Source organism: Pseudomyrmex gracilis, unplaced genomic scaffold (assembly GCF_002006095.1).
Source record: "Pseudomyrmex gracilis isolate BER0280 unplaced genomic scaffold, ASM200609v1 scaffold_235, whole genome shotgun sequence".
Classification (NCBI taxonomy): Eukaryota; Metazoa; Arthropoda; class Insecta; order Hymenoptera; family Formicidae; genus Pseudomyrmex; species Pseudomyrmex gracilis.
This window is the reverse complement of record NW_018020819.1, coordinates 42879-65603: the sequence shown is the minus strand read 5'-3', so window position 1 is coordinate 65603 and position 22725 is coordinate 42879. Positions and strand designations below refer to the sequence as shown.

Below are 22725 nucleotides of genomic sequence, written 5' to 3'. Positions count from 1 at the left end.
TATAGAAAATATGTTTGGATTGTTTACAAATTTGTTTTATTTGTTTTTCTTTTTTCATTTATATCTTTATTCAACTGATTACGTTTTTATATCCAATTTTATATCCAATTTATTGTTAGTTGAAAATATAGATTAAAACGTTTCAAATTACGTAATTGTGGTTGATGTTTATCTCTCACATTATTTCTCTCTTTAGTATATTATATATTTCTTGTTTGTTTAAGCATGTTTATGTTTGAATGTACACTATTTGAATTTATATGTATGAAAAATATTTTTAACTGTTATTCTTCAGGCAAAGAATTAATGGAACTACCAATATTTGTTAAGACAATTCAGAAATGTGATGCAGCACTTAAACCACACGGTATATGTGTTACGGATATTTTATTCAACGAAACAGAAAGTACTTACACTGATATTATAAAATCATTCGTAGCAATCATTGGTATTCAGGTAAGTAAAAAAATTAATTTTACATATTTATGTTATTTATGTCTTACATCTGTTGAATTGTGAAGATTACGTGACAATTAAGTTTAAATTTTGAATTTAAAATTTATTTAATTTATATTTTAATACTTTTGCACTTAGCTGGTTTCAATCGCATTCCGATGTTGGTATAATATTTTGAGAAGATATCTATATTAGAATATGTTTATATATATGTATATATATGTAAATATGTATTTCCACATTGTACATCATGGTTATTTCTATATAGATTGCAATAGTGGATCTCTTATTACATATTGGAATTGTGCCCGATTACGTAATCGGTGAGTCGATTGGTGAACTTCTGTGCGGATATGCGAATGAACTTTTTACTGTTGAAGAAACAATTTTAATAGCGTATTATATGGGTGTTACATTTAAAGAAACAAAAGTAGAACAGGTAAGAAAGTATAAGAGTATTTTTCTCTCTGTACATACTGTGTTATTTTATTATTACTGTTTTTTTTTTTTTTCAGTGGAACTATAGCTCTGCTGCTTGTAATCAATATTTAAAACACATTAGATCAAAGCACCTAGTAAACTATCTGAATCAAATAGTACCATGTAAATCTTTAAAAAGCTATAATAAGAAATGGTTAAATATGGTTTTGCCTCGTAATCAAACATACAACTCACTTACGCAGTTATCTACTGCTGAATATTATGCATGCAATGTAGTAAATTCAACACCACTCGAGAAACTTTTACCTTTGATACCAAAAGATGTGATAGTTATTGAAATAGTGTCGTATAATAATTGGCAGTTTTTTGTGAATAACTTTTTGGATTCAAGCTATATTTCATTATTTAAACACGGTCACCGGAACGATATAAATAGTATTTTAGAGGAAATTGGAAATCTTTATAATATTGGATTTCAGCCGCAAATTGCAAACTTATATCCATCAATACAGTTTCCAGTCAGTCGTGGAACACCAATGATATCTCCTCTAATAAAGTATGTTTCTTTTTGAATGAGAAGTTTTAGAAAAAAATTTATTGTACAATAGTATAGTTTGTATTTTATACTGCTATTATAGGTGGGATCATTCTGAAACCTGGCACAGTGTAACGTTTTACCATCAGAAGAAACCTGACGTTAGAGAACAAACTGAAATCATTACAATCACGGATATACGTTTCGATTATATGGTTGAACATGTAATTGACGGAAGAATTCTGTTACCGGCCTCAGGTTATCTATTTTTTATTTGGAAACTGATCGCGTCGGTGTTATGCTGTTATTATCAAAAAATACCGATTATATTCGAAGACGTTAACTTTCTTCGTGCTACTCACTTATCAAAAGAAACTACAGTTAAACTGAAGTTTTCAATACAAAAATGTAAGTGTATTCCTCTCTCTTTCTCTCTCTCTTTTTCTCTCACACACACATACATACACGCGAATCTTTTTATAAATAACAAATTTATATAATTTGTATTTAGTTTATGCATTTATTTTTTAATTATGTAGACAGTAATAAATTCGAGATTACTGAAGAAGATACTGTTATTGTTACTGGAAAAGCATGGATTCCAGATGATATTGCAAATCATAAACTACTCACTCATATTTTAAATAAACCTGTACACGATGTCAACGAATATATGAGTACCAAGGATATTTACAAAGAATTGCGACTTCGTGGTTACCAATATTCCGGTGTATTTCAAGGCCTGGAAAGTGCATCAATTACAGCAAAAGTAGGACATATAAAGTGGTCAAAAAATTGGGTAGCGTTTATCGACAACATGCTGCAAATGAAGATTCTCTCAATAGATTCGAGACATCTTTTTGTACCAATAAGAATTCGTAAAGTAGTGATCGATCCTAAATTTCACAGTGAACAAATACAAAATTCACCCGGCGAAAAAGCAAGTAAGTATGCACTATTATAAAATAAACTCTATATATCATATTTTATGATAAATCTTATCTATGCGATAAAAATCAAGTAAAAAATATAAAGAAAAGCAGAAGTTTTCTGCAATTAATAATCTTAATATTAACATAAACGTGTAAATGTTTTCATGACTATAGATTTAAATTATGAGTGATAGAGTTGTTAACAGCACTTATTGTTAGCACCAGACATTTAAAAGTAGTATAGTAATTGCAAAACATTCTACTAGAATCTTGCGTTTTTGTGAAATAGGTATCGAAATCCTCTCTTTCGTCTTCACCACATTATATCTTGCTATTCTATTCTTTGTAAAAGTATAGTTCTTCGTTTTCTTCTAAGTTTCTCTCCTGAATAAATACAACAATTTATTTCAGAATTTCCTGTGCGCATTTATGATTCTCTAGATGTTGTAATATCTGGTGGGATAGAAATTCATGGCGCTATGGCCACAAATATAGCNCGTCGAAAAGTTGCTCAACCTATTCACGAAGAATATAATTTTATTGCTCATTGTGATCGTGCCATGATGTCTCTAACAGAAATTATACAAATGTCAGTGCATATTTCTCTGGAATGTAATTTAGTACTACAGGCAAACTTTATTGAATTAATTGAAGATGTTGACACAGTTACAGAGCAAGATCTACTCTCCACAATTCTTTACGATATTTTAAATAATTTGCCAGTAATTCGACCAAATGTTACATTGGTTGCCACAGCTAATCGTTTCGAAAATAATGAGTTATCTCCAGATATCAAGCAGTCCGAAAATGTGACAAAAGACGAAGATTTCCTAATGATTATTGTTTTCAAACTTTTAACAAAAACCAAAAGTGAATTAATCGATACATTAATGTCTACATTAAAGGAAGGTAGCTTTGTGCTGTCAAGAGAAAATCTCACTGAGTCCTACAACTATACATTATTACAACAATATAATTTGAATATAGTTTTAGAAAAACGTACAGAAAAAGAGGCATTTGTGCTTTTAAGAAAAACACAAAGCATCGTACCGCAAGAAATTATATATATAAATAATTNTGACTTTTTGTGGATTAACAAGTTGAAGTCTGCATTAAACATGGATAACAAGTTAAACGCATCCAGAAGAACAATATTAGTTGCGGACGATTTTGAATGCGGCATATTAGGTTTTATCAATTGTTTACGAAAGGAGTTAAACAAAACAAGGGACANGATTAGATGTGTATTTATCCAAGACGAAAATGCGCCAAAATTTTCTTTACAAGACTCTGTTTACATAAACCAATTACAATTGGACTTGCCTGTTAATATTTTACGTCCGAACAAAGTTTGGGGATCGTATAGACATCTTCCGTTACCACACCTAGAACCAAAGTTTGTACATCATGGTTATGTCGTTCAAAGTGTATGTTAATAACATAAATTTTCTAAATTAATTTATGATGTTTTACTATTGTGTATTTTTTATTACAACAGTATGTTGATATTTGTTGTAGGCGCGAGGTGATTTGAGCAAGTTGCGTTGGATTGAAGGTCCGATATCTCCTGATTACAAACAAGAAAATCTTGTACGTGTAGTATACGCATCACTCAATTTCAAGGATATTATGATTGCTACTAGTAGAATTTCTATGGATGTTTTTGGAAAAAAAGCGGGAGAAGCCGATTCTTTACTGGGTTGTGAATTTGTCGGGTTCAATGCGGCTGATAAAAGAATAATGGGAGTATGTACTCTAAGGTATGGAGAACACAAATTTATTAGTTGTTACAATTTATATATAAAACAGTTATCTCCGATAATTCAATTCTTCAGGATTAAGCTGATCGATGTAATTTCCAATTCTCCTCTGTTTCTTTCTAAGTTTTGGCAATTTTGCTAGTAAGAACAAAAAATCTATTTAAATATCATACCCAGCAAACATTTTGGTTGCGAGATGTAGCAGTTTTGTCGCCAACCGCCGGCGAAATTAGTAGATCAAATCCATATTTATCTGTGTCCTCATTAGGATATGGTTTGGCGACCATATCTGTCAAACATGTGAGATGTCAAAATGAGACCAAAATCATAACAAGTCTGCCACTAGCAAAGCAAAGCCAAAGTGACGCACCAAATCCAGAACAGATTTGGTGATCGTTTGTTGGCGCCAAAATCGCGCCAAATACACATTATATCTGGTACCAGCACTGTTAACAAAACAGTAGCAAGTACAGACCAAATTTGTCGTCAGAAACGTCGACAGATTGCTACCAAACGCAGATCAGATTTGTCCCCTAGAATCCAAGTGGAATTACTACAAAAAAAAAAAAAGAAAATCAGTGGTATATCGCTTTATCGGAAAGGAATTAATTCAAGATTTCATTCGAATTAATTTCTAGAAGCCTGATTCAGCTCGTTGATCAACTGATGAACTCCATTGAAAAAGACCGAATCTGAAAAAATCGTAAATGTGATAGCGGGATTTGAATTCGAGACCTCCATATTCGCAGCCCCTGCACTCAGTCCGCGAGACCACTTGTGTTCCTTACTAACATATAATTATTTTTATTTATTTATTCTCAAGTTATCCTACATTTCATTTATTATTTATTTCAATTATTATTTTACTAAAAATGTTGCAATGCAATGTACCTGCAACATAAAATAAAAATACTTTTCTTATTATTCTTAAATATAATTTAAAGTACATTTTTACAACGCGAATAAATGTTTTGTTAATATATGCTGATACTTGAATAAACAAAGTGTTTTTTAATGGATTTTTGGTCACTGAAAACGAATCCGGCGGCGAAATCGACCTACCACCTCAAATTTCTGAGAAAATTGAAGTTAAATGTATAACATACTGTCTATTAGCGTGAGAAAGAGCATATCAGTGTATCTCATTCACACTAGTGGACATTGTGTTACACAGTGTCGACCGTACGTAGCTGGAAAGCACCTATTGTTTCATATTACTCAACAAATACGAGAATAATACATTATATTTATGATTGCTTCATTGCCGAATGCGTATAAACAGAAGTATTAAAATCTTACAGTTGAACTTTACCGGTTCCAGCATAAGTTACACAGTTATTGCTTCCTAAACAAGGTCTGACTGTAAAAGACTGTTCAATGTTTGTTAACAATTTGTTATCAACACAGGCGACAGATATGATCGCAGATAATCGCCATTTTGTTGTCTAGATGTCAAACAGACAGTTTAGTAGTCTTGCGTGGAAACAGTCCGCACATATGCACGAACAGATCTGCTTGGCGTTTGGTGGCAATCTGTCGTCAATGCGTTCAACAGATCGACCCGACTGCAGTCAACGTTTTGTCATAAACAGATGCTCATACAGTTTTGCGGACTGTTTGGTCACAGTATTGCTAAAGCAGATCTGCTTGCTATCGACCATTTATTTGTTATCAATTTCACTAACGTATATGGAATCATTTTGGCCGCAATAATCTCATGTATGTGCCAACAGAGTTGTTGCGTTTTTTGTCTTTATGTGCTAACAGTTTTGGCAGTACCAAAGCATGTTTCCGTACTGTAGCGTTTCTGCACACAGTTTTTGTTGCCAAGGTCTGCGCAGTCAAAAATTGTTTGCTGGATACAGTTATGTGAGGCACTTTCTATAAATGCGTATGTGCGTGCAACATTTTTTATCTATGTGTATGGTTACAAAAAATTTTAAGGATTTTTACAGAACAAGTCAATGCGTTACGTATGGCTAAAAGCTACGCCAACTAATATTTTGTTATTACTTTTCTATAACAGTAAAATGTTACCGCATTGTTTCTTGTCACGCATAACGCATTGATTGTTCTGCCTATCCGGATGCCAAAGTTTACTGTTAAAAAAATAGAAAAATAATATTTATATATGTGTATTTTAAAAACTATTACACCCATTTTTAGAGGAATCACAAATCTTATTGTGGCTGATCCACATCTTTGTTGGATCATTCCTGACAAATGGACGTTTGAGGATGCCGCAACTGTCCCAGTTGCTTATTGTACGAGTTGTTATGCTCTGTACACATGTGGAAAATTAAAGAAAAAAGATAAAATTCTTATCCATTGCGGCGCTGGTGCCGTTGGACAATCTGCAATTTATCTCGCGCTTTTTGAAGGATGTGAGATATTTACAACTGTAGGGACACCCGAGAAACGAAACTTTATAAGAGAAAAGTTTCCTTCTATTCCCGAAGATCATATAGGAAATTCTCGAGACACCAGCTTTGAACAAATGATTAGTCAACAAACAAGAGGTCGTGGTGTGGACATCGTGCTAAATTCTTTAGCAGAAGACAAACTGCAAGCATCTATTCGATGTTTGGCAAGAGGTGGTCGATTTTTAGAAATTGGAAAGTATGATTTAATATCTAACAATACCGTAAATTTAAAAGAATTTTCAAAAGGCATTAGTTTTTATGGAGTTATGTTAGATAGAATATTTAGTAGTACTGATATAAAAAGAAAAATACATATTTATAACTTGTTAAACAATATGATTCAGCGTGGAGCGGTCGTACCACTTGTAAGAAAAGTTTTTGAACAACATGAGATAGAAACCGCTTTTAAACATATGGCAGCTGCAAAACATATAGGAAAGGTAAGTTAGAGTAAACCTGAAATTACAATTTTTATAGAAAATGTAATACCGTGTACAGCAACTAAAGGCGGTCACGTTATTTGTGATCGAGATTGTACATTTCATATATATAGTTCTTAAAAAAAATAATCATGTAGAATTAACATATAAACATTCTAGTACACTTATAACTACTTACACAGTGTGGTTTTTTCCGACAAATTTCAAATAAAAAAGTTTATGTAAAAAAATCTTAGCAAAATGTTACTTAATTCTTAAGATTGCAGTAGTATTGAATATATTTTGCGGCTTTGACAGATTATGCAGTTCCTGCTGATAATCTGCTATCGACAGTTCGATAATGATATAAATGCTATTTGTTGACAATAACTTTAAACCTGATTAGTTTACAAACGTCTTTCGATGTTTTGCAATATTCTTGTAATAATTTTGCGATAATTTTGTAATCGACAATATCGTATAATCAACTCTTTACAAATTGGTATCAATTTATTTATAGTTATGGATTTAAGCAAAGGACAAATTTAAATCAATTACCGAATAAAAATGTAAAAATATAAAAGCAACAAATAGTTTTGGGTCATTTGTCGGAAATATAGTTTATTAAATCAAATATTTTATATTATTTTTTTTCTTTTAATATAAAGAACAGGTAACAGAAATATAATTTTAATAAAATTTTTCAAATTTTATTTTTACTTTTAGGTAATCATAAAAATACGTACAGAGGAAGAAGTTGCGGACGCTCCTATTCTCGCGTATCCTCAATATTTATGTAATGAGCATAAATCTTATATTATTTTGGGTGGTTTAGGCGGTTTCGGCCTAGAGTTAACCAACTGGTTGATTGTTCGTGGAGCTCAAAAAATTATACTCATTTCACGAAATGGTATAAAGAACGGTTATCAACAGTCAAGAATAGAGTTATGGAAATCGTATGGAGTAAATGTGCAAATAATGACAGGCGTTGACGCATCTACTCACAACGGTTGTGCTTCTATTTTACGTTCTGCCAACGAATTAGGACCAGTGGATGCTATATTTAATCTCGCAGTTGTGCTAAAAGATGATATTTTCACGAATCAAACTCCGGAAACATTTGAAGAAACATTTCAGTCGAAAGTTCTAGCTACAAGGCAATTGGACGATTTGTCTAGAGAAATGTGTCCTCATCTTCGACATTTTGTGGTATTTTCATCTGTTTCATGTGGTAAAGGAAATCCTGGACAAACTAACTACGGTATGGCCAATTCGATAATGGAAAGAATCTGCGAAAAAAGAGTGCAAGATGGATTACCTGGCATGGCTATTCAGTGGGGTGCGATAGGCGACGTCGGTCTAGTCGCTGACATGCAACAAAACAATAAAGAACTAGTTATCAGTGGAACATTGCAACAACGAATATCATCTTGTTTAGAATCACTGAACAATTTCTTACTGCAGAATCGACCGATTGTAAGCAGTATGATTGTAGCTACAAAATCGAAAGTTTCTGGAGACATTGTGCATGTTGTGATGGACATAATGGGTAAATTTATATATAAATTACTATATCATAAACTCTTTCTTTTTATCAACAATAACCGTTTTGATTTTTTATTCCATTATCGAATGAAACTTTTACATGTTTCTATATAAATATTTCATACTTAACGCTCTCTCTTTGTTTCACACGCACACATAGGATTGAAAACTTTAAAAGGAGTTGGAGAACAAGTACTCTTGTCTGAACTTGGCATGGATTCTATGATGGGTTTAGAAATTAAGCAAACAATAGAAAGAGAATTTAATATTTTCTTCACAGCCCAAGAAATTCGAAATCTCACCTTCGCTAAAATCAAAAAAATAACTGAAAAAGATAAATACGACCAAAAGAATGTTGAGAAACAACTTGACACAAATAATTCGCAACATGTAAAAGTCTTTAATATTTTCCGGTTAATATCTGACTTAGATATAATTTCAAACATTTCTGTAGAACTCTCTACACAACGAGAAGTAGATAGAAACCAAGTATTTCTTTTGCCAGGAATTGAAGGATTTGCTAACATATACAACTCAATAGCACCAAAAATTAAAGCTCCTGCAATATGCCTACAACATAGTTGTATTAATATTCCTGAATCTGCTCATTCTGTAATACAATCAGCTACTGATCTTTTATCTGTATGTAGTCAAAACAGAAATTTTTACATCTAGAAATAAAATTATATAAGTTGTGTACAAGCAATATTAATTACAAAAATTTTGTATTTTTTTTAGCATATTTTATCAAAACTAACAGATTCTACAGAATTCGTAATTGGCGCATATTCATATGGATCTCTTATTGCTATTGAAATGGTAAAACAATTAGAAGCTAAAAACTTTCGAGGACGATTAGTATTAATCGACGGAGCTCCCAAGTACTTAAAAGACATACAGGAAACATTTTGCCCTTTTACTAATAGTCAAGAATTTCAAATTTGTGTGTTAAAACACATAATAGATGTTTTTAATATACCTGCATCAGAATTGGTATGTAATAACATAATACATAAAATATATGTTTTATATTGTGTATATAACGCTATATTAAAACTAGAGCACACAAATAGAGACATAAGCTACATTTAACAGTTGCTACTATATTTGGTCAGTATATGTGTGTGTTTCAGATTATACCAGAATTAAATAAATATGCTACTTGGGAAGACAAACTAAATAATTTTACAAAATACATTACTAATGAAATGATCACTTCTTTCAAACTTTCCATCGACTCCATCAAACTATTTTGTACAACAATTTACAAACATTTAATTGCTGTTCAAGAATATGATACGTCTTCATTGGTATCAATTCAGTCACCTATAATACTATTAAAAGCAACAAACTTATTACTTTCTTCGGTAGAAGAAGATTATGGTTTAAATAAGGTAATTTACTAGCAAATATTCAATTTTTCCTACCAGTATACTTTTATATAACTGATGTGTTTTGGTCGCAGATAAGCAAAAATGTACAAATTCACTACGTAGACAGCAATCATGTATCAATAATTAATAGTGATCAGGTCGCAGCTGCTATTAATGGAGAAATAAGACAAGAGTAAGAAACAGTTTGTTGTCGAAATAACAATAGAATGTAAAAGAAACAAGTAATTTGCTGTCAATTTATCAAATACAAACAATTATCTGGAAAAACTATGCAAAATTTCTCGAAGAGTGCGCAATTAAAAAAAAAAAACTATTTATATAACAAATGTTTTAGTTTCCATGAATCTACTGATGACTATTTAGTAGAAACTATGACTCTACTGATCTCAACATTATCGTAACAGTGTCAAAATTGATTTAATTTAATTTCACGGACTCAAAGCATATAAAAAATAGGTAAATCTTTTGAAAACAGACAATTGTTTTTCGGGAAAGTTTTTGTTTTCGTTAAATTGACAGCTAATTACTTATTGCTCTTTTCTGTGGTTTTTTGGGTACACGTTATACGGATCGTAACTGAAATAGTTTTTGTAAATCGAAATAAAATAAATTTCGAAGAGAAATTCATATGATGTTGATTTTCTAGAAACGCGTCCCACATTACATAACTATTTACAAAAGAATTGCAAAGGAATTGCAAAGAATCAAATTTTAAAAATTAAATTATTACTTTTAAAAATTACTTCGATAGCAACCTGTTTGTGTTTTTGTTGTCATGTTGCCGAAAACGCTTGAGTTTTCAGCAAACTTAGAACAAGGTGAGTCAGACATTTATCTTTGACATGACACGTATCAAACATGTGTTGCCGACAACTTGCTGTGTATTTGCTGTCAACGATTTATCAGTAGCATAAAGAGCATAACATAACAAGTTACCGACAACATATGCTGAGTCACACATTTGAGCAAAAATACAATATGTCGAAAAAAACGAACAAATATATATATATATATATATTCAATGGCACATCGCGTTGTGATAGAGGAATTAATTCGAGATTTCACTCGAATTAATCTTTGAAGATCTGATTTAGTTCGCCGATCAAACTGAGTAACTCGATGAAAGATACCGGAAAAAATCCTAATGGTGATAGGTGGGATTTGTACTCGAGACCTTCGTATTCGCAGCCCTTGCATTCAGTCCGCGAGACCACTTGTTTCTTACTAAAATGTAATTGTTTTTATCTACTTATTCTGAAAAAAACGGTCATTTGTTTTCGACATTTAATGGGCTACAAGATAAAAGTAATATATTTCAAGAGTTTTTAACAACCATACGACAGAAGTACAGACATCGGTGTCTTGTTACCGTCATGTTGCTCTTATGTTGCCGAAAACAAATGACAAGAGCAAAGAGTTTTCCATAAATAAAAGTCATTTTGTTGACAACGTAAGGAGCAACAATTGCTTTCCGTTTACTCTAAATCTGTTAACACAAAATGACTCAAATTTGCCTTTGTGTTGTTGATTACGTATGACTATGCATTACGTTTTTAGTATATACACAGTAACTAGTCGAAATTCTTTGCTCAGGCATTAAGTTACACGATTTTGCAAAAATGCTTGACTATCAAGGTAAGGCCTCTGATAAAGTTAGTGTACTGATTATTAATGACTAAATTAACATATCTATACTAATGAATATGTTAACATATCTAATGTTGCAGCGCTTATGTAACTTCAGAGGATGCTGAACCGTCCTGTTTTACCATAAAAATAGTAAAATGTCTGAATAATGACTTTTGTCAAATGTACTGTACAAATGAGAAAACGGTTCTCTACAATAAAAGAAAACAGTGTAATTCTGGGACACCCTGTATATGTTTATTTATTTATAATGTTTTTAAAATTTTTAATACAAAGTATTACCTCGATGATGGGATATTTAGGAATATCAGTTTGTGCTGATATTCCTAAATATGTCGACACAATAGCAAATACGTATGTCTTGTAGGAAAATATGTGTGTATTTGCTATTATGTCGACATATTTAGGAATATCAGCAAAATGTTTCTATGTAATAGGAAATTTTATAGCTACAGCAGCAAATTCAATTTCAGCAAACCGTATTTAGCTGTGGTAGAACTATTTTTTTTCCGTGTAGTAAACGTTATATGCCGAGAGACGCATATGTGCGCTTTTTAGATTGTTTACAAAAATAAATAAAGAAAACGTTATAAATGGTTCAATTTCTTTTCGGAGATGTCATAAGAGAAGAATTATTCTAACTGTTTCACGAGTTAGAATAATTAAATTATCTTAGTTTATGTCGTAATTATTGTAACTGGACCTGTGTTTTTATTAGAGCAATAAGATCCAAGTGTTTTTTTAGAAATAAAAAAATTGAGAAGCACTGTATTACGTACATCCGCACATAGTAGCTCGTATCGACCTTAATACTTGGTTGTAAATTTTTACAAGCTTTTAAATTGTCGGAAGTTAATAAATATTGCAAATTTTCCAAAATAATAAATGACGTTCTGATTACATTAATTGATAATCGTAATCTATCCATCTAATTTCGCATAATGGTCTTATCAAACTTTTTCAAACACCCTGTATATTCAGAAATTCGGTAAGTTTCAAGTCCAACAAAACAAGATCTTTGTACAAGCATAATAAAAAATAAGCTTAAGAAATAATAGTTACTAGAAATGCAATATTTGTATGTAAAGTTTATTGTAACGATGAAAATAGCTCGCAATCGTAAAAATAAAACAAAAAAATGATAGATATTTATTTTATATACAGTGTGTAAGTGATTAATCTTGCGTCTTGTATAATGTCTTGTATGGCTTTTACAATTCTCAATATGTTATTTAAAAAATGTTATATATTTTATTTAATACAATTGCGTCAGAATTTTCTAAGAAAGTCACTATGAGAATAAGAAATTGTTAACACATTTTATCGAGACATGTTTTTTGCACATTTACTGTCGTTTGATTATAGGTCACATGCAAATACAAGTTAAATGTAAATACGAAATAGCATATCATATACATATAATTTACTTTGGTAAAGCGTGTAATCCTTAGTCCGACAGCAGTATCGGAATCAAACTTCTTGCTCAAAACATCCCATAGTAAAAATATTAAGCTGATTTCGAGTTGTATACACGTAATTTCGAGATTCGCGATCAATTTTTTGCGTAATTCTTATTCTTAACTTCTTAATTTAATTTGTGACGTAATAAAGTCGCGTGGGAGTCAGTAATAAAGTTTCTTACGAGTTATTAACGCGTAATTAACAATAAAGTTGCTTACGCGCTATTTACGCGTACTTAACAACAATTAATAATATAAAATTTTTTTTTTTATAAAACGAAATACAATTAAGAAACCAATAATGAAAATAGTACAAGATCGTATCATGAGACATATGATAGTATCATATAAGATAAGAAGTTAATCATTTAATCATTAAATCATATTTAAATGCGTGTTGCTTTTGAATTGTTACAACTTACTTGTAGTTTATTAATCAACAATATTTTGCACAAATTCGATTTGTGATTGCATATAACTAACACAAACTGATTTCTGTAAGAGCCATTGCATATAAGTCGCCATAGCCGTAACGTAAGACATACCGTAAAAATTAGTCATATTACGAATTTTCGAATTTTGGTGCTATTTTCGACTATAAACAATTGTAATTGGTCAATTCTTACGACATGTCTTACGTTTATTATTACCGCAATTTATGTGTAAAAGCCGGCGTACTACTGCATTTTCCATGTATATCACAAAGACAATAAATTATATTAAAAATACTATAAAACTGTATAGATTATATTCGTTCATTCTTTCTACATGCGAATGTACACTTTAAAAAAAGTTTGAAATATTCTTAATACACTCATAATACATAAATACAACATAACACACACATACCATAACCACATAATATTATTACAATTATAAAAACAGAAAAACATTAAGCAACGTAATATTCAGGTTTAAAGATATACTTACCTTATTTCAATAGTACTAATTTAATATTACTAACTATATGTATAGGCTGAAGTGTCTAAATAAATTATATTATTATAATATTACTAACTATATGTAAAAGTTTTAACAGTGACTTGAAAGTTTACGTATAGTTCAATAATCTAAGGCCGAAGCACAGACTTTTGCATAATGCATAACGCATAAGACTTAAGAGAATCAACCAATCAAAGTCTTCTAGAACAAAAAGTAGAAATAAAAATAGAAGACTGGATTGGTTGATTTTCTTATGTCTTATGCAAAAGTTTGTGCTTCGATCTTTACTGTGTATGCGTTATGTATTTATTTATGCATTATGTAAATGTACGTGTATGATATGGATGTAGAAAGATAGACTATATAAAAGAAAAACGAAAAAATAGTTGCCGTAGTATCGAATGTGACAGACGTTCCATATATTTGTGTTATTTATGTTGTTTTGTGCTTGTGTTCTTTAATAGCAATTAAACACAAAAACTATAAAATAATTAAGTAAGTATCTATTGTTAAACACAGATATATATTTTACAAATTTTAATTTTATTGTACGATAGTTACAAAAACTTTTCAAAAAAATTCTTTATTGCACATGTAGCACGGAATATTGCTAGAGTAGTGCAGAAATATTATTTTGCAAGATTGGAATTATTATATGCAATATGTATAAAACAAAAACTTGCCACAATACAGAGTATTGCTTTTTTTTGGTGATATTCAGTGTTTACAAACAACGTCCGCAATATTCTTCAGAGGCAACCTTTTGCATTTTAGCATGTAAAACTTATATTCAACAAATGTTCGAACATCTTTTCTAATATAGTGTAAACATTTGAAGATAAACATTTGAAATATATGTCACGAACTACTTATTTGGTCATCTTATCTTAATATTTTTTACGTAAAATATTCTTATATACAAAAAAGTAAAAGGTTCTATATAAAATAAAAATACAGTTGCATTGTTTTTGGTGCATCGTTGCAGGAACAAAAAAGTTACTCCCTGAGAAAATAAATAGTATTTGCTAGTGTCAATTTCTTTTTAACTGTTTTTTACTTTTCTATTTTTCTGTCATCAAAAGTATACAATAGATCTTACCTGTTTCGATTTCATAACGTACTCTATATATAAGTTGCTATTATCGTTTTAATCGTCTGTACAAAATAGTATTTAATAAAAACATGGCATGTGGTATTTATTTTCGAGCATGTTTTTACAATTAGACATAGAAATAGATTTTTCTTAGTTTTATTTTCAATTATTTTATTGAAACTTCTCTGATCGCAATTTTGTCTTACTCGTAAGAGAGAAATATTAGATAAAAAACTTTTTTTCTACACTTATTAAATTCGTCACTGCATCATAGCTTATAAATATAATCTGTTTTATAAAAAAATAAGCGTTTGAGATAAGTCGAATCAAATGAGACGGAATTAGGTGTCACACACAGTGATTGTGCGTGTAAAGAGAGTAAATACTTGCTCGTGCATTGGAACTAAAAATTACAACATTTTTAACAATCATTGTTTTTCTTACATAATATTATTTGTGTTCAAAACATTTGATATAATCTACTTGTTATAAGTGTTTATAAAAAAATCATTTATATAGCTTCGGAAAATGAAAAATCATTGTTTGTGATTATTTGTTTTTGGAATAATTAAATATTAATGTTTTTTATGTTTAGATGTATTTGATGTATAATAATGTCGACAACAAAAAAGGAAGATATGGACAGCAGCAAACAATTTACTTCACATAACATAAACGAGGAAATTGTTATCTCTGGTATTGCTGGACGATTTCCTAAATCTGATAATATGAAACATCTTCAGGAGAATCTTTTTAATGAAATTGATCTCTCATCGGAAGACAATGAAAGATGGAATACTGGTAAGATAAAACTGTGAGTGCGTGAAAGTGAGTGCGTACGTGCGTGCGTGCGTGCGTGCGTGTGCGCGCAAAGATACCGGAGTAATTGCTGCATAATATGTATTCTATTATGTCATTAGAGCGTATAACAAAAGAATTTACACATTTCACGTTCCAATCAGATACCTGATCAGCAACGGTTTTTTTTCTTGTCAAAAGGAAATATTAAAGGCCTCATAAATTTTGTTACACACAATCTAGAGAATACATACAAAAAGAGCTACGCAGTTTAAACATTTTATAATATAAATGTAGACAGAATACAGTCGTCACTGTTTTATACTAACAATAAGTCATTTGCATACATAACTGCAGTATCGTATAAATTGTAGCTCTGCGCATTAACCGTATGATTTAACTTGAAAATATTTAAGCCGACATTCACAATCGAATCTTATATTTAAAATTGTTTCGAGTTCATTTTAAGATAGACCGATTTATTAGTTTACAAAATTTATTTGAAGTTAAGACGATCTTAAATATAAGATTTGATTGTATGGCTTTGGTATTGGGAATCAGAGACGTCGAAAGTCGAGCGCAAATAATAAAAAATTAAAACTTGCATCTAATCGCGCAGTCGAATACGCAAATTTCTGAGGTAAAAGAGCACTACATTGCCTCCGTTTTGCAATACCGAACACAGTATATGAATGTCGGTTTCTAAGACTATTTGACGACGTGATTCGAAATATGGCGCAATAATGGGTACTGATGTTTTTTGCATTTTGGCAGCTGAATTTGACATGCCTTCGAGATTCGGCAAGATCAATAACATAAACAAGTTTGACGCACAATACTTCGACATTTCTTTGATCGAAGCTGAGATACTAGATTCTATGACTAGAATGTTACTGGAACACACTTATGAAGCAATTGTTGACGCTGGAGTTAATCCTGAAGAATTACGTGGTACAAATACTGGAGTATTTGTAGCAGCATGTTATTCCACGACATTTAATTCGTTACTGTACACTAAATATGACTCTACGGTAAAAAACGTTCTTTAATAAAATTAATAAAATTGCAAAAAATATTTATTCATTATTTTAACAATTAAAGATTGATATATAAAATATATTATATCCCCAATAAGCAAATTGTAAAAATATTACACAAAAATGGCGTCATGAATGACGACAATTTTTCAATGATTGCACTAAAATGATTCGCTATAACGCAACAGTTTTGTCAAAATAAAATTTTCGAAATATTATTTGTCAAAAATTAGAAAAAAGTTTCGGTATGCATTTCCACCCTTACGAAAAAGAACTACTGGCAGTAATATATTGCAGCAGTGGTACGAAAAAATTACTGGCATTCTGTGTAATTGCCAGTAATATTCTCAGTGATTCTTGTAATATTTAATAATATTCTTATGTAATTGTCAGTAATATTTATATTACTGACTTTATTTATATGTAATCGGCAGTAGTTCTTTTTCATAAGGGCAGTAAGTATGTACATAAAGTAATTTGATTTCTGCATTTACGCAATTCTATTTCTACAAGTTTTTAACATTACATAGCTGAAATTTGTTTTCTCAATTATTGAACAATTTCTTTTTAAATTTAAGTTTGTAAACATACTGTTAGGATAAGTTCCCATATTGTTATTCTTTTGCCGAAAGTATTTAAAAATAGTATTTAAAAAGTAATTTTGCAAAACTTACAAATATTTTATAAAAAATCAATATTTTTACATCTATTTTTCAAAATATATCTACATAATTACAAATCACAATTTTCATGCAAGATTTTATCACATAATTTCATAAATGTTTTTTTATCAGGGATAAGTGTGTGTGCGTGTATGTAATTAGAATTCAACACTCGAAATTATTTGCATTTTTGGTTAGATTCTTAGAGAGTCTAGCCGAATTTCACGCCCGTTGCTGTCACTTTACTGCTTAAAAATGGTCCCGTTTTATAATCGGTGATAAGGAACGCGCCAGAGCGGTACTGCTTTTAGAAGCGCGTTAACTTCGCGAAAAAGCAATTGAGGTACATATGAATGAATAAGAAAAAACAAAAAGACGTTACGTATCCGTTAAGAATCTGGTTAAAGAAAATGTAAATTTCGAGCATTGAATTATGGCAATTTATTTATCGAAAAAAAATGTAACATCAACTCAAATGAAAATAGTTTCTAATCTAAAGTGAATGTAAATGACGCACATCATACAAACTAAATGTACATGTATATATTTATAATTCATTTTGTATATATGTATGTATATATATTTATATAATTCTAGATAATGGAACATGTACATTTATCAGCCAAATTTTGGATGGCAAACAAGATTTCTTCTTGGTTAGATATTTCTGGACCATCATATGTTGTAGATACAGCTTGTAGTTCAAGTTTTTTCGCTTTAGCCCATGCGTATACAAGGATACAAAACGGCGACTGTAATGCGGCCATTGTAGCTGGTGCCAATCTGTGTTTACATCCTTACATAACACATCAATTCTTTCGTCTTGGTATAGTTCTTTTTAAATGATAATAATTAATATTATATTATATTGTTTTTTAATTTAGCACAAAAATAAGTACACCTGCCGTCAGTAAATTTTGCGCAATGAGAGAAATAAAAATTCTTTAGTTTTCTTTTGGTTTTACTGCGTCAGTTTCTTCTAGTCGGCCGCCTTTCATTTATCATACGCGGATGATAAATAATCGTGGTCAGCTGGAAAGAACTAGCACAGTAGTAAGAGAGACCCAAAAGAAAGTGTATTTGTTTCGTCGCGTATGATACAATGGCAGCTAGTTTTTATGTCAATAATGTGGAATACTAAACATAGAATACACATATGTGAGAAATAACATATCCGTAAAATAAACTATTAATAATTAAATACTTTTAGGAGTATTATCTCCTGACGGTCGCTGCAAACCTTTTGATGAAAAAGGCGATGGTTACATGCGCAGTGATACGATTGCTGTGCTGTTTTTGCAGAAAGCAAAAGATGCAAGAAGAATTTATGCCACGTGTGTTAATATTAAATCTAATTGCGATGGTTTCAAAAAAGAAGGTATCACATATCCATCTTTTGATATGCAAAAGGCTGTGCTAGAAGAAGTTTATGAGGAATGCAAAATTGCACCTTCTGAAATATTATATAATGAGGCTCATGGAACTGGTACTCAAGTAGGTGATCCAGTAGAAATTAATGCTATTGATCAAGTTTTCTGTAAAAACAGAAATAATCCTTTATTGGTTGGCTCAATAAAATCAAATCTTGGACATTCGGAACCGGCCAGTGGTATATGTCAAATAGCAAAAGTATGTTGATATATACATGATTAGCTATAATAAATAATCTATTTTGCTAAATGTTACTTCAATAAAACTTGCGTACATACTGCTGATATACTGCTATCATTTAGCTATCGGGGTTTGTGTGCTTAGCGCTTTAGTCCGTTTTTATTGCTCTTTAAATGTATGATAGAATAAAAACAGACTGACGTTTTAAAAAGCTTGAGTGTTTAAAGTAAATCTCATGTAATGCTACAGTTAATTTGAATTACATTTGAATTTTTAAAAAGCTCTTCAAGCTCCGCATTTTCATTAATAATTTACTTGCTTCGCGAAACAGAGCGACGCATTGTCTCTGTGCCAGATTGTTTTTGTTTCTCAAAAGATCGCGTTGAATGAGTATAAATATGTCAATATATGAAGCAGTTAATCTAGAAAATTACCTATTATTTGTCAATTTAAAACTTTATTGTAAAATTAACATCTTTAACAAAATAGATTATTTGAAATGAGCAATCATATGTATAATAATATATTTAAAATATAACCCCGGGAAAAAATGGATTAAATCTAAATAGATCTAATTTAAATCTAACAAGATAAAAAAAATGGAAAAAGAGATCTACTTCCATCTAAGTAGATATAAAGTTGATCTAAACAGATATAAATAGATCTATGTAAATTTACACTTTATTTATCAGTATATCTATTTTAGATCTATAGATTTACTCAGATTTATTATATTAGATCTAAGCAGATCTAAACAGAACTAAGCAGATCTGAATAGATCTAATATAGTAGATCTGAGTAGATCTAATATAGTAGATCTGAGTAGATCTAAAGTAGATGTAATGATAAATAAAGTGTAAATTTACATAGATATATTTATATCTATTTAGATCTACTTTATATCTATTTAGATCTTATTTGGATCTAATTAGATCTAGTTTTCCATTTTTTTTATCTTGTTAGATTTAAATTAGATCTATTTAGATTTAATCCATTTTTTCCCGGGACTGTAAAAGTGCAGCAGAGCCTCTCTTACGTATACGTCTTTGACAAAACTCAGAGGAATAACTCAGTTCCAAAAAGTTGAGTCAAGGAAAACTCTGCTGTAAACATGAAAATAGATAGTACATATACTTATAACTGTTGAAGGTACTGATAGCAATGGAAACTGGTAAGATTCCAGCAACTCTGCACTACAAATCACCGCGAAGCACTCTTTCTGCTATTCTGGAAGGTAGAATAAAAATTGTTACTGAACTTACACCATGGAATGGTGGTTATGTAGGTATAAGTTCTTTTGGATTTGGTGGTGCAAACTGTCACGTATTGTTAAAATCGAATCCGATAAATAAGATCATGAAGCCAGACAATTTACCTAGACTTGTAACTGTGTCTGGCCGTACCGAGGAAGCTGTTAAAACAATTCTGGATGATGTAAGCTTAAAAAATTATATTATTATATATATTATAGTTTTCTCTATAAAATATTTAGTCTACATAATTAATATAAAACAGTAACGCGCGTAAATTCAGAGAAACTATTTACATATATATATACATACAGAAAGAGAGAGANTATCCCATTATATGTATATATGTATATATGAAGTATATCTTGAAAAAATTTACTTTTTTAAATTGTTTTTAGAGTTTTTTCAATTAACGTATTTTAGTACGTTACAGGTACATAATCGGCCGATAGATGTGGAATATATTGCTCTTTTACACTGCACTTATAATAAAAATATAGAACATCACCCATATAGAGGATATACTATAGTTGAATCAACAGAAAATCAGAGATCAATTAAGAAGCTAGAATGTTACTCAAATATAAATAAACAAATTTGTTTTCTATTTCCCGGAACAGATGTCATATGGCGTAGCATAGGTATTTATTTTAATAATAATTGCGATTATTTTACACACACACATGCATATGTGCACACGCATCTATATTAAAAATACTCAAAAAACTACTCGAAATCAATATACTTCAATATGTCCTTTGTCCTATTCATTCATTAATTGTTCATTTATTTCATTTGTGATACTTGGTCTTATATCCTATCTTATATCCTATCTTTCAGTAGATCAATGAATGCAAAATGTTTGGTTTTGATACACAATGATTTGACGTTTTCGTATAGAAAATATGTTTGGATTGGTTACAAATTTGTTTTATTTGTTTTTCTTTTTTCATTTATATCTTTATTCAACTTATTACGTTTTTATATCCAATTTTATATCTAATTTATTGTTAGTTGAAAATATAGATTAAAACGTTTCAAATTACGTAATTGTGGTTGATGTTTATCTCTCACATTATTTCTCTCTTTAGTATATTATATATTTCTTGTTTGTTTAAGCATGTTTATGTGTGAATGTACACTATTTGAATTTATATGTATGAAAAATATTTTTAACTGTTATTTTTCAGGCAAAGAATTAATGGAACTACCAATATTTGTTAAGACAATTCAGAAATGTGATGCAGCACTTAAACCACACGGTATATGTGTTACGGATATTTTATTCAACGAAAAAGAAAGTACTTACACTGATATTATAAAATCATTCGTAGCAATCATTGGTATTCAGGTAAGTAAAAAAAAGTATTTTTACATATTTATGTTCTGCTTCTTACATCTATTGAATTGTGAAGACTACGTGACAAGTAAATTTAAATTTTGAATTTAAAATTTGTTTAATTTATAGTTTAATATTTTTGCACTTAGCTGGTTTCAATCGCATTCCGATGTTGGTATAATATCTTGAGGAGATGTCTATAGTAGAATATGTTTATATATATGTATTTCCACATTGTACATGGTTATTTCTATATAGATTGCAATAGTGGATCTCTTATTACATATTGGAATTGTGCCCGATTACGTAATCGGTGAGTCGATTGGTGAACTTCTGTGCGGATATGCGAATGAACTTTTTACTGTTGAGGAAACAATTTTAATAGCGTATTATATGGGTGTTGCATTTAAAGAAACAAAAGCAGAACAGGTAAGAAAGTATAAAAGTATTTTTCTCTCTGTACATACTGTGTTATTTTATTATTACTGTTTTTTTTTTCAGTGTAATGATAGCCTTGCTGCTTGTAATCAATATTTAAAACACATTAGAACAAAGCACCTAGTAAACTATTTGAATCAAATAGTACCATGTAAATCTTTAAAAAGTTACAATAAGAAATGGTTAAATATGTTTTTGCCTCGCAATAAAACATACAACTCACTTACACAGTTATCTACTGCTGAATATTATGCACACAATGTAGTAAATTTAACACCACTTGAGAAACTTTTACCTTTGATACCAAAAGATGTGATAGTTATTGAAATAGTGTCGTATAATAATTGTCAGTTTTTTGTGAATAACTGTTTGGATTCAAGCTATATTTCATTATTTAAACATGGTCACCGGAACGATATAAATAGTATTTTAGAGGAAATTGGAAATCTTTATAATATTGGATTTCAGCCGCAAATTGCAAACTTATATCCATCAATACAGTTTCCAGTCAGTCGTGGAACACCAATGATATCTCCTCTAATA

At 30.3% G+C, this 22725-nt stretch overlaps 1 protein-coding gene across 1 annotated transcript in view; it reads left to right on the top strand.

Moving 5' to 3' along the window:
• LOC109859046 (fatty acid synthase-like) overlaps positions 1-22725 on the top strand; it is a 30018-nt gene that overhangs the window by 3636 nt on the left and 3657 nt on the right. The window contains 5 exon segments of the mRNA XM_020436893.1: positions 725-895; positions 1140-1453; positions 1536-1840; positions 1972-2376; positions 2776-2942. Of these exon segments, the coding sequence (XP_020292482.1) occupies positions 725-895; positions 1140-1453; positions 1536-1840; positions 1972-2376; positions 2776-2942 (1362 nt within the window).